We start from the raw sequence: 12,159 nt of genomic DNA, 5'->3' as shown, positions 1-12,159 counted from the left end.
GAATGTAGGGATTGGGGAGGTGGATGAGTTGTGTTGTCAAATTTTGTATTTGTTATAGTCACAATGCGTTGTTGTGAGTTTTGTGGGTCCGGATTGTGGTTTTGTGGTGTGGTTGTGTTGTTACAATCGGGAGGGAATGCTTTTGCGTTGTGTTGCCAAGGTTCGTATTTCTGGGGCATTTAGTTGTGCTGTTGTAGTCATGATGCGTTGTTGTGAGTTTTGTGGGTCCAGTGTGGTTTTGTGGTGTGGTTGTGTTGTTACAACTGGGAGGCAAGGCTTTTGCATTGTTTTGCCAAGTTTTGTATTTCTGGGGTGTTTAGTTGTGTTGTTATAGTCATGATGCGTTGTTGTGAGTTTTGTGGGTCCGGATTGTGGTTTTGTGTTGTGGTTGTGTTCTTACAACTGGGAGGCAAGGCTTTTGCGTTGTTTTGTCAAATTTTGTATTTCTGGGGCGTTTAGTTGTGTTATAGTCACGAAGCGTTGTTGCGAGATTTGTGGGTCCGGATTGTGGTTTTGTGGTGTAGTTGTGTTGTTACAACTGGGAGAAAAGGCTTTTGTGTTGTGTTGTCAAGTTTTGTATTTCTGGGGCGTTTAGTTGTGTGCCAAGTTTCGTATTTCTGGGGCGTTAAGTTGTGTTGTTATAGTCACGATGCATTGTTGTGAGTTTCATGGATCCGGATTGTGGTTTTGTGGTGTGGTTGTATTGTTACAACTGGGAGGCAAGGTTTTTGCGTTGTGTTGTCATGTTTTATATTTCTGGGGCGTTTAGTTGTGTGCCAAGTTTCGTATTTCTAGGGCAATTAGTTGTGTTGTTATAGTCACGATGTGTTGTTGTGAGTTTTATGGGTCCGGATTGTGGTTTTGTGGTGTGGTTGTGTTGTTACAACCTGGAGTGAAGGCTTTTGCGTTGTGTTGCCAAGTTTCGTATTTCTGGGGCATTTAGTTGTGTTGTTATAGTCACGATGTGTTGTTGTGAGTTTTGTGGGTCCTGTGTGGTTTTGTGGTGTGGTTGTGTTGTTACAACTGGGAGGCAAGGCTTTTGCATTGTGTTGCCAAGTTTTGTATTTCTGGGGCGTTTAGTTGTGTTGTTATCGCATGATGCGTTGTTGTGAGTTTTGTGGGTCTGGATTGTGGTTTTGTGGTGTGGTTGTGTTGTTGTAACCTGGAGGCAAGCCTTTTGCATTGTGTTGCCAAATTTCGTATTTCTGAGATGTTTAGTTTTGTTGTTATAGTCACTGCGCAAACAACTTTATCATTTTATATATATAGATTATTATCTGTATATATTATCTGATTAGCATAGCACAATATTAGTATTAGGGGGAAACCTTGACCCTTTGCCCATTACAATATTATTATGTACTAGCTGTGCCCGGCCACGCGTTGCTGTGGCTTTTTTTTAGTGATGTTGGTCAATCTACATTGGGTTTTATTTTTGTTGTGACCGTCAACAAAAATTATACAGTATTATTTATTCATTTATTACATTAAAGACATATGATAGGATATTACGCTATAACATATACGACTATTTCACAATATTAGTAGTAATATATATATATATATATATATATATTGGTTTTTTTTGTTATTAGTATTATATTGTAGTGTATTATAATATTATTAGCAGTATTATATGTATATACAATGTATTGTATTATATATGTATTGTATTATTATATATATTAATATATTGCAAATTGGCCCCAGAGTACGGAATGGCCTTGTAGTTTCAAAGCTTGGGTGGTTCCGTGTGTTAGAGGGGGGGAATGCTTTGTTGGGAGGTGCTAGGTGGTCCTGATTGTTTCCTGGATGGAATTTGTGTGTTTTCAGACTGTTGTTGTTTATTTACTGTGCTGAGATGAGAGAGTGATGAGTACGGAACGGCCTTGTAGGTTCAAAGCGTGGGTGGTTTCCTGTGTGAAGGGGGGAATCCTTTGGTGGGAGGTGTTAGATGGCCCTGATTGTTTCCTGGATGGAATAGCTGTGTTTTTAGAGTGTTGATCTTTATTTACTGTCCTGAGATGATATTGTTGTGTATTATTGTACCACAGTAATTATTTCATATTACAGTAGAATCTCACCCAACATTCGTTTATGTAATGTTCTGGATTATGCAATGGAGTCTGCCTTTTAATAGTCAATGTTTTTGGAGTGAGTGTTTTTAATGTATTGTGATATTTTGGTGGTAAATTTGCAAATACAGTAATTACTACATAGCATTACTGCGCATGGAACTACTTTTTGTGTCAAATTTGTTGTATAACATGATGTTTTGGTGTTTAATTTGTATAATGATGACCTAATTCGATGTGTAATTGGTTTTCCTGAATCCCTTCTTATTATCCAACATATTTATTTATGCAACGTTCTGCCGGCTTGTTTATGTTGGATAAGTGAGATTCTAGTGTATATTTATAATGTGATATTATTTGTTTAGAAGTGGATTATATGAGGCGCCTTCTGTTATAACAATAATAATTATTATAGTCTTGAATGATTATCATTGTGATAAAAATAATAACTACTTATTATTAGTTGTTATTATATTGTTGAATGATTATCAATGTTATAATAATTATTAATTTGTGAATGATTATTACTATAATAATAATAATAATTTTCTATTATTACGATTTGTTAATACATTGTTGAATGATTGTCAGTGTTATAATAATAAGAACTGACTATTATTATGAATTATTATGTTCTCGAATGATTATCAGTATTATACTAATAATAAATTAGTATTATTATTGGTGATTATTACATTCTTAACTGATGATCAGTTATTATATTAATAATTATTACAGGGAAGGGAAAGGTGAGGGCGATAGGGTTTGAGAGGGGAAAAAGGGGGGCTTCTGAGGCATTGGAGGGGTTGTCATTTGTGGGTGAGAACATCAACAACAATAACAACAACAGAAAAGGGGGAAGCTCAGCCTGGGCCAACTGGGGCCTTCCCTTGACTTGTTTTGGGCGCCAACTTCCACCCTTCCTGGCCTGAGGCTCTTTCCTTTTCCCCATCAGCCGTTGAACCGGGTGAGGGGGAAAAGGAAGGGCCCTGAGGCCAGGAAGGGCGGGGGTTGGCGCCCCAAACAACTCGAGGGGAGGTCCAGGCCTGCTCGAGGGCCGTGCCCTCCTCTTCCCCCCCTCACCTTGAAGAGCTTGAAGACCTCCGAGAAGAACCGAGAAGGGAGGAGGAGGAGAGAGGGTGAGGCGGGGGGGCTCCGCGGGGCCTTCCTCGCATTGGGGGGAGGGGAGAGGGGCGGGAGGAGGGGGCCTGAACGGCAACCGGGGCCCTCCATGGGCCCTGAGGGGGGAGGACATTGAGGGGGAGAGGGCAGAGAGCGACGTGAGGCCCGCACGCCTCCCAGCGCGGCCTCCTCCATCCCGCGCCCAGCAAGGAATCGGCCTTCCTGCCTTCCTTCCTTCAGCTCTGAGGCGAGGTGTGTGTGTGCGCGCGCGGGAAGGGATGGGGGGGTGCGCGCAGGCGCACATCGCCTGTTGCAGTTTTTGGCCGTTTGTGGCCCTGTGATTGTGTTTGTCCTATAAATCTTACTGGAGCCGCGCGAGCGCCATAAAGGTTTGAAGCATGGTGTTTTTGCGCATGCGTACTTAGTTTTGGCATTTTTTGGTGTTGTGATAGTGTTTTATGTGTAAATTTGTTGTATCTTACTGGAGGCGGGGATGATGGATTGCGTTGCCAATTTTCGAGTTTGGGGGGGCTGTAGATTTGTTGTTTTGTCCATCGCCGTGATGCCATCACTCTTTTATATATATAGATTGTATGTACATACAACTTATAAGCCGCTCTGCGTCCCTTCGGGGTGAGAGAGAGGGTGGAGTACAAATGTAGCAAATAAATAAATAAATAAATGATTGTTGTTGGGTTTTTTTTTTGCACTGCAAATAAGACATGTGCAGTGTGCATAGGAATTTGTTTGGTTTTTTTTTCAAATGATAATTCGCCCCTTCAACAATCTGAGGGACTTTAAAAGTTTGAGGACCCCTGGGATAGGAGATTCCACCTGAACATTAAAAGAACTCTCTGACTGTAAGAGCTGTTCAACAGTGGAATTCTCTGCCTTAGAGTGTAGTGAAAACTCCTTCTTTGGAGGCTTTTAAACTGAGGCTGGATGGCTATCTGTTGAGATATTTTTTGCTTTCCTTCCATGTGAGAAGATAGATTAGATAGCATCTGTGGTCTTTTTCAACTCTGTGATACTGTGATTCTACGACAAATGCATAAGTTGTGGTTGCTGCAGCAGAATTTCCAAGATGAGTTTTTTTATCTAGGCATATAATATTAAAAACTCTGTTCTTTTCCTAGCCTTTAAAACAATTATAAGTTACTAGCTGTGCCCGGCCACGCGTTGCTGTGGCGAAGTCTGGTGGTATGGGAAATAAAGTATTGAGGAATTGGTGGTAGTTAAGGTAAAGAGTAAACGTTTTCCCCTGACATTAAGTCCAGTCGTGTCCGACTTTGGGGGTTAGTGGTTATCTCTATTTGTAAGCTTGAAGAGCTGGCGTTGTCCGTAGACTCCTCCAAGGTCATGTGGTATGACTGCATGGAGTACCGTAACCTTTCCGCTGGAGTGGTACCTATTCATCTACTCTCATTTGAATGTTTTTGAACTTTAGGGTTGGGAGAAGTTGGGGCTAACAGTGGGGGCTCTGTCTGTTCCTCGAATTCAAACCTGCAACCTTTCGGTCCAGAAGTTTAGCAGCTCAGCGCTTTAACACGCTGCACCATCAGGGGTATTATTTTCGTAAGGTTGTGAATATACAATATTTTTGATTGTTTTTGTCTGTTGGAGGGAAGTATGAATGCTGCAATTAGGAAAAATGATTAGCATGTAATGACCTTGTAGCTTTAAAGCCTGGCTGTTTCCTCCCTGAGTGAATTTTTTGTTGGGAGGTGTTAGCTGGCCGTGATTGTTTCCTCTCTGGAATTTCCTTGTTTTCAGAGTGGTGTTGTGTGTGATATTTTATGTGCTTCTACTGTCTGTGACCCTCAGAAAACAGAGGATTTCCCAGACTTTGGCGATGGGAATACTTTGTTGGGAGGTGTTAGCTGGCCCTGATTGTTTCCTGTCTGGAATTCCCGTTTTCAGAGTGGTGTTGTTTATTTAGTGTTGTGATTGTAGAGATTATATTGTTGTGTATTACTGCACCACAGTAATTATTTCATCTTACAGTAGAATCTCAGTTATCCAACATTTGGTAATGCAATGTTCTGGATTATCCAATGTAGTCTGCGTTTTAGTAGTCAATTTTTGTGTATTCAGTGTTTTAAATTGTGATACTTTTTCTGTCAAATTTGTTGTATAACATGATGTTTTGGTGGTTAATTTGTATAATGATTCCCTAATTTGATGTTTAATTGGGATTTCCTGAATCCGTTCTTATTATCCAACATATTCAGTTATGCAATGTTGTGCTGGGATGTTTATGTTGGATAAGTGAGATTCTACTGTATATTTATAATTTTGCAAGGAAGGCGTTTGCGCCATCCCCCGGGCCCTGGAAAAGGGTAAATAAGAGAAGAGGAGAAGGCGCTCTGTACGTGCTCAGGGGCCAGGCGGGAGGCGTGGCGGGGTGAGGTCTGCCCTTCCCCTTTGCCCCTCAATCCCGGCCCTTCCCCTCCTACCGGAGGTGGCGCCGGTGTGGTGGTGGGTTGTAGGCCAGGCAAGAGCGGGCTCCAGTGGAGGCGCAGGCCTGGGGCGTCGCGGCTTCCTCCCCGCCTCCGCGCTTCCCGATGCCGGCCTCCATGTTCTTCCCGCGGAGGACAGGAGGAGGCCTGAGCAGCGGCGAGGAGGAGGAGGGGAACCGGGCCAGGAAGGCGGGCAACGTGGTGCTCGTCCGCCGCTGCAGGCCCGAGAGGAAGAGAAAGGGGTGGGAAAGGCTGCCCCTCCACACAGAGGGAGAGAGGCAGGACTCCCTTTCCCAGAAGTGCCTGGCGCGGCAATGACAGTGTTGGCGCCAAAAACCAGGAAGGTCCCGAGGGAGGGACCTTTTTGTTTTCCAGGCGAGAGGTGAGGGCAGGGAAGGGTCGGCTTAGGCCCTCCGGGTGTTTTGGAGTAGAACTCCCGATTCGAGGATGGGGAGCTCAGCCTCGTGAGGCGGAGATGTGCCTTCTCCTGCAGAGTCCCTGGCTTCGGCGGTGGAGGAGGTGCAAGAGAGGGAGGGAGGGGAACGGTTCTGTGTGTGTGCGCGCGCGCGGAAAGAGTTGGGAGGACTGTGTTTCTGCGCGTGCGCAGATTGCCTGTTGTGTTTTTTTGGTGTTGTGATTGTGTTTTTTGTTTGATTATGTTGTATCTTACTGGAGGCGGGGATGATGGATTGCGTTGCCAATTTTAGAGTTTGGGGGAGCTGTAGATTTGTTGTTTTGTCCATCGCCGTGATGCCATCACTCTTTTATATATATAGATTCCAAGATCTAAACTTGCTCAGATTTTGTGTGCTATTTTTAGCATTTATATCCCAGTACTGAGAACTAGGGTAGCTATTTAAGATGAATTGTGGTAAATTAAAAGGCAGTAATGGGATAACTGAAGTGAACTTGTGAAATTAGTTGTTTACTTTGGTTTTAGGAAGATGTCTTACAATTGATCCAATTAGCTCATTATTATTTGCATTAACTGTAAGAGAGTTTCCAAGGTTGTCTATATCTTTCCCAGCCCGGTGTGGAGAGCTAGGTCTTGAACTCAGAAATGTTCATGCCAAACATGTGCATTGCCACTATGCTGTGTCCCTTATCTTATTCTGTGTTTCCTTATGTCTAAGGTGACTTATCAGCATAAAAACAATAACTAATGAACATGCAACACAAAATGGGAATATTATTAAACCTTGCTTTCGAAACAAAAGATTATTCTTCTAACTTCATCAGAGTTGTTCATCTCTGTCTCCTTGTGGGTAGTTATTAGAGGTTTGGAGAAAACACATGTTAGAGGACACTGATTTATATAACCTTGAGTTAAGTGAATAACATGTTTCTGTGAAAACAAAGTCAGGGTGAAATCTGGGGAAGCTGACTGTGAAATTATAGGTTGATAACATATTAGACGGGATGACATAATAAATAGATATTAGCTAAATATATTATTCCGTGTTGTGTTCTTTGAGAAAATGTTTCATTCAAAATCCTACCTGGGTTCATAATAGTTTGCTTCATGCAGTAATGTCAGAAGCACGGCAACTTTTGCAATATGTGTTGGTCTCATACTGGTAATTTCAGAAGTCTAAGTTAACATAGAAGAAATCCATGACCCTGTACCTCTTATTTCAACTGTGTCTCGGTTTCAAAGATAACTGAAGGTAAAGTGTGCTGGGTTGGTTGAATTCAGACCCCAGAGGTTACTTGAAAGGGCATAGGAGGCAGAGATACAGTAGCAATATGTATCCAATGGAAATAGAATGGAAAGAATCCCTAAAAATCAAGCTAACAATGGGCTATCATTAACAAAAGTTTTGTTTGTTTAGATTGAATTTTCTATAAGAAGAGTTGGTAATTTTATATAAGAAGATTGGCTGATCTCAGTTGTGGATGTCTCTTGCACTTCCTTCCCTGTGGTCCTTTATCTTTGGGTGGACATTAGGCAATTGAAAGACTGACTGCTAATAAAGGGGCTTCTAATGATTTATTGCTCTACCTTTTTATTGATGTGTTTTGAAGTACTTTTTACATTATGGATCTAATAATGTAATTGTGTTTTAATATTTGTCTCCCTTCAAGTAATTTCCGATTTATGGCATCCCCTGAGCAACATCCTTGCAGACGGCCAATTCTCTCACACCAGAAGTGACTTGCAGTTTCTCAAGTCATTTCTGACATGAAAAAAAAATCATAGGGGTTTCTGGGGTTGAGACTCACCCAAGTCTCCCAGTGTGTTTTCATGCCAAAGCGGGGGTCTCCAGGGTCATAGTACAACACACAAACCACTATACAGTGTTCCCTCACTTAGCACAGGGGTTACGTTCCGGGACCACCCGTGATAAGTGAAAATCCACGAAGTAAGGATGCTAGGCTTCTCCATAGGAAGGAAGTAGAAAGAGGGAGGGAGGGAGGAAGGAAGGGAAGAAAGAAGCAGGGGAACATGGTGCCGCCTCCTCCTTCTCCTGCTGCCGTCTGGGCTCCTTTTCCGCCCTGCCGCCCACACCCGACTGAGACCACCGCCACTGTAAATCATATTTTTAATGATTTATAATATTATTTTAGTGTTTATTAAAAAACTGCGAAACAGTGAGTCCGCGAAAAGTGAACTGCGAAGTAGTGAGGGAACACTGTACTACACTGGTTTCAATATTACTATAATTTGTTAAATGTTTTATCCTTACAACTTTCTTTTGACTTTTGTTATTGTACCTGTTTTTATCCACATCCATTTTGGAGCCCATATACATGGACCATATGAGTTGGCCCAGTAGAAGGCCACTTACGTCCACATTTTAAAAAGTAGTCTGTGTTTTGGGGCATTGTAAACACTTGGGCCATTTCCTATTTGGGAAGCAGCTGTTGAAACACCATCCTGCTTTCCCTGGGCGCAGGCAGCCCAGGGATAGGAGATGGCACCCATCTTGTCCTGTTGATCTGATCTTTGCATTGCTTACTGGGTATGAAAATGACAGTGTCTGTTGTGATGAGGCAACTGGAGGAATGGGGAAGTGATTCCTCCTTTCCCCCTAGGTCATATTGCTTTGCATCTCTGGGTATCATCATTATAGATACAAAGCAATGAGCATTGTCACTTTTGTGCCTGGTGGCACCACAAAGGCCAAAATGACAGGGGCAAAATGACAGTGACAGCACCAAAAGGGTTCAGCACCACTGAGCCATGCAGTCACTATCCAGCCACCAGTCCAGCTCAGGGGCACACAGTGTGGACCGCACTTGCCCCACACTGGCTTGGGGGTGGCCTTGAGGACCATGGCGATGCTGCTCCAAAGTATTCCACTCCAGATCAGCATTCCATTTGTATTCTGTGCAGATGGGCCCTAAATCATGTTGTGAGCTGCCTTGAGTCCCAGCTCTGGGAGGTCTGTTGGATATGAGTCTAATAAAAGTGTGATGTGTATATGTTATAATTACTCAGTTGCTAGTATTTATTTCCCTGAAAGCTATCCATGTATATTTCTTCCATTTCTTTTCTTTTTCTAGTTTGAAAAAGAAGCGGTTAGCTAAACAAAATGGAGAGACAACTTCCACAAATGGAACCGCAGTGTGTAGAACTTCAACAGGAAAAGATGATGTCATTTCAGGTCAAACCAGTGGATCCCAAGAAAACTGCAAACATTCTGGTGAAAAGGAGGACTATGAGAAAAAAAAGAAAAAGAGCAGCCAGATAAAGGATATTAGGCGTACAGATCTTAAGCGATTTTATATTACTGGTGAGTTAACAAAAGGGATGTATTGCTTTTTAAAAAAACTCTTAAAATACCTTTTAAATATAGCAACCTAAAATTTGCCTGTCTTCTGATCTTACTGCTCTACTTTTACTAAGTTTACTTTTCAGAGTCTATATAGAACATATAAACATTTTTAAGTTTTATAAGCTCCTTTTAGCACCTTAGTCATGCTACAAAACAATTGTTATCTTATTGGTCTTGGCAGAGGCTAGTTAAGTGCACAAAATCAATTTGTGTGTAGATTTTTTTATGTATTGGCTGAGAACGTATTGACATGTTTTAAAATTTTAAAATTTAAAAAATTGCTACATATTTGAAAGTGATACTGCAAATCACTGGGTTGGGTTGAATCACAGTGCCAAACACGGTGGCTTTAATGATAGATAGGTGTATTTTGTTGGACTTTTGGGGAATTCAGTAAGTAGGCTGGAGTCAGATTTGGCATTTGTTGTTGTTCACGGCTGTCCGGTTAACTGCAATTTGTTGTGATCCTATGAATGAGAAATCTCCAAGTCATCCTTTCATCAAGGAATCTTTTTTTTTTTTTTTTGCAAACTTAGGATCATGGATTCCGTGATTGAGCCTATCCATAAGGTCTTCCATTTTCATGCTGCCTTTTTCCTTTTATAGTGAGTCATGTTTATTCATACAGTAGCCAAAGTACAGTGTTCCCTCACTTATCACTGGGGTTAGGTTCCAGGACCACCCACAATAAGTGAAAATCCACGAAGTAGGGACACTATATTTATTTTAATATTTATACATTATTTTAGTAGTTATACACTATTTTAAGTCTTTATCAAAAAATCGTGTGTTGATAAATCGCCTCCTCCTCCTCCCGTTACTGCTTGGGCTCCTTTTCTCTCCCTTTGGCTTCTCCTTTCTCCCTTCCTTAGGCTGTAAATTGTAATTTTTTATGATTTATAATAGTCTTTTAGAGTTTATTGAAAAACCACGAAACAGCAAATCCGCAAAAAGTGAACCACAAAGTCGTGAGGGAACACTGTACAAACATCAGCCTCAATCTTGTCATTTTGGCTTCCAGGGAGAGTTCAGGCTTTATTTCTCCAGAACCATTTATTTGTCTCTTTAGAAGTCCACAGTATCCATAGAACTCTTTGCCAGCACCAAATTTAATGAGCTGGTATCTTTCTATGAGTTTTCTTCACTGTCCAGCCTTCATAATCATAAATAGAAATTTGAAATTTAGTGACATGGACCAACTTGACTTTATTTCTTTTATATAGTGTTTCAGTATATTGTTTCCTTTTCCTTTATATTTGGTCATGTTAAGTGTTCCCCTGCTGGTCATATAGCTTTCCCACTTTTAAATTTCCATTTGATTTCTTGGATCTTGTGAAAGAGGTTTATCTTCCTTTCTTTTTGTTCTTGTCATCTTCTGTTTCCATGCATTGATTATTATGGTGGTTCTCTTTGCTCTTGCACATCAGCCACTGAGTAGTGCACTCACAATTTCCACCCCATTTCTGCTACCTTTTACCTTCACCATCCTTTATTGAGATACCATCTTCAGTCACTATTTTTCAGCTTTGCTTAATCTTTCCTAGAGATGAAGATGAGATATTTGGCTCTCCAGAGGACAATGGTGCTTTTCTCTGTCAAATAATTAAGGTGTTAGGAGGGGCATGGTGCCTGTTAATCAGAGGAAACAAGAAGTGTTTAATGAGGGGAAAATGAATGAACACAGTGGAGGGCGAGAAGGACTAATGAGAAATGAAAAAGGGGGAGAACGAAAAGAAGAAATGGAAAGATGAAGCGGAATAGAGTGGGGTTGTTGTTATTGTGTGTCTTCAAATCATTGCTGACTTATGGCAACCCCAAGGAGATCTCATCATGGGGTTTCTTGGCAAGATTTGTTCAAGAGGGTTTGCCTTTCTGTTCCTCTGAGGCTGAGAGAGTGTCACTTGCCCAAGGTCACCCAATGGGTTTCCATGACTGAATGGGCATTTCACTGAAATATTTTAGCCTCATGTGTTCCTGGTTGATTTACCAAGCCCAGATTTTGTCATCTTATCTTTCTAATACAAATTATGACTATAGTGCATGTATTCATGTACATGTTACTCCGTGAGAACATTTCTTGATAATCTTAATACAGGAAGTCTTAATAGTAATAATATGAATTATGTGTCCCAAATGCCTATTACATTTTCCTGAGAATACTTGGTTATTTGTTTAAAAGGTCCCATAACAAGAACACACTACTGAAAGAATTAAGAGCTAGGAACAAAGAGGCTTTTGAAAGTGTGCCTATAGCATAAATACTGTCTTTGGGATTTAAGAGCCTAATGAAAACTGTGTTGAACCAGTTACATTCCCAAGAAAGCTCTTCAGATAGGGCATGTGGAAGTAAGTTTCTTCAAAAACAGTATTGCTTCCTATGCACAAGTATTCAAAGGCATGCCATCTTTCAGTATAGAGATTCCCTATAGCCACCAGCCAAGTTTTCTGATGGGATTTCAAGTAAATGGAAATGAAACTCTGTCCTTAGGTTTACAGTGAAAAAAGACTTGCTATAGAAGGGAAACAGGATGTGAAAGGAGAAGGAAAATAAGTTTAAAAAACTGGGATCAAGTTTTAATGCTATTAGTGCCTTCTAATAATCAGCTGCAAGGCAGTCAGATGTTATCATGGCCAGCAGGAATGGAACTTAGACCCCTGTCACATTACACAGTCAAAGCCCTATGATTCCACTTTAGCTGTCATGACAACACCCTTTGGAATCCT

General features: G+C 41.2%; 1 protein-coding gene across 4 annotated transcripts in view; it reads left to right on the top strand.

Annotated features, from left to right (window-relative positions):
- ncoa7 (nuclear receptor coactivator 7) overlaps nt 1–12,159 on the top strand; it is a 128,704-nt gene that overhangs the window by 41,734 nt on the left and 74,811 nt on the right. For all 4 annotated transcript variants that reach the window (XM_062978989.1, XM_062978985.1, XM_062978996.1 and 1 more), the window contains exon 3: nt 9,164–9,393. In XM_062978989.1, coding sequence (XP_062835059.1) covers nt 9,164–9,393 — 230 coding nt within the window. The remainder of the gene's footprint in view (nt 1–9,163; nt 9,394–12,159) is intronic.

The sequence above is a fragment of the Anolis carolinensis genome, chromosome 1, assembly GCF_035594765.1.
Source record: "Anolis carolinensis isolate JA03-04 chromosome 1, rAnoCar3.1.pri, whole genome shotgun sequence".
Lineage (NCBI taxonomy): Eukaryota > Metazoa > Chordata > Lepidosauria > Squamata > Dactyloidae > Anolis > Anolis carolinensis.
This window is presented reverse-complemented; position numbering and strand designations above follow the sequence as displayed.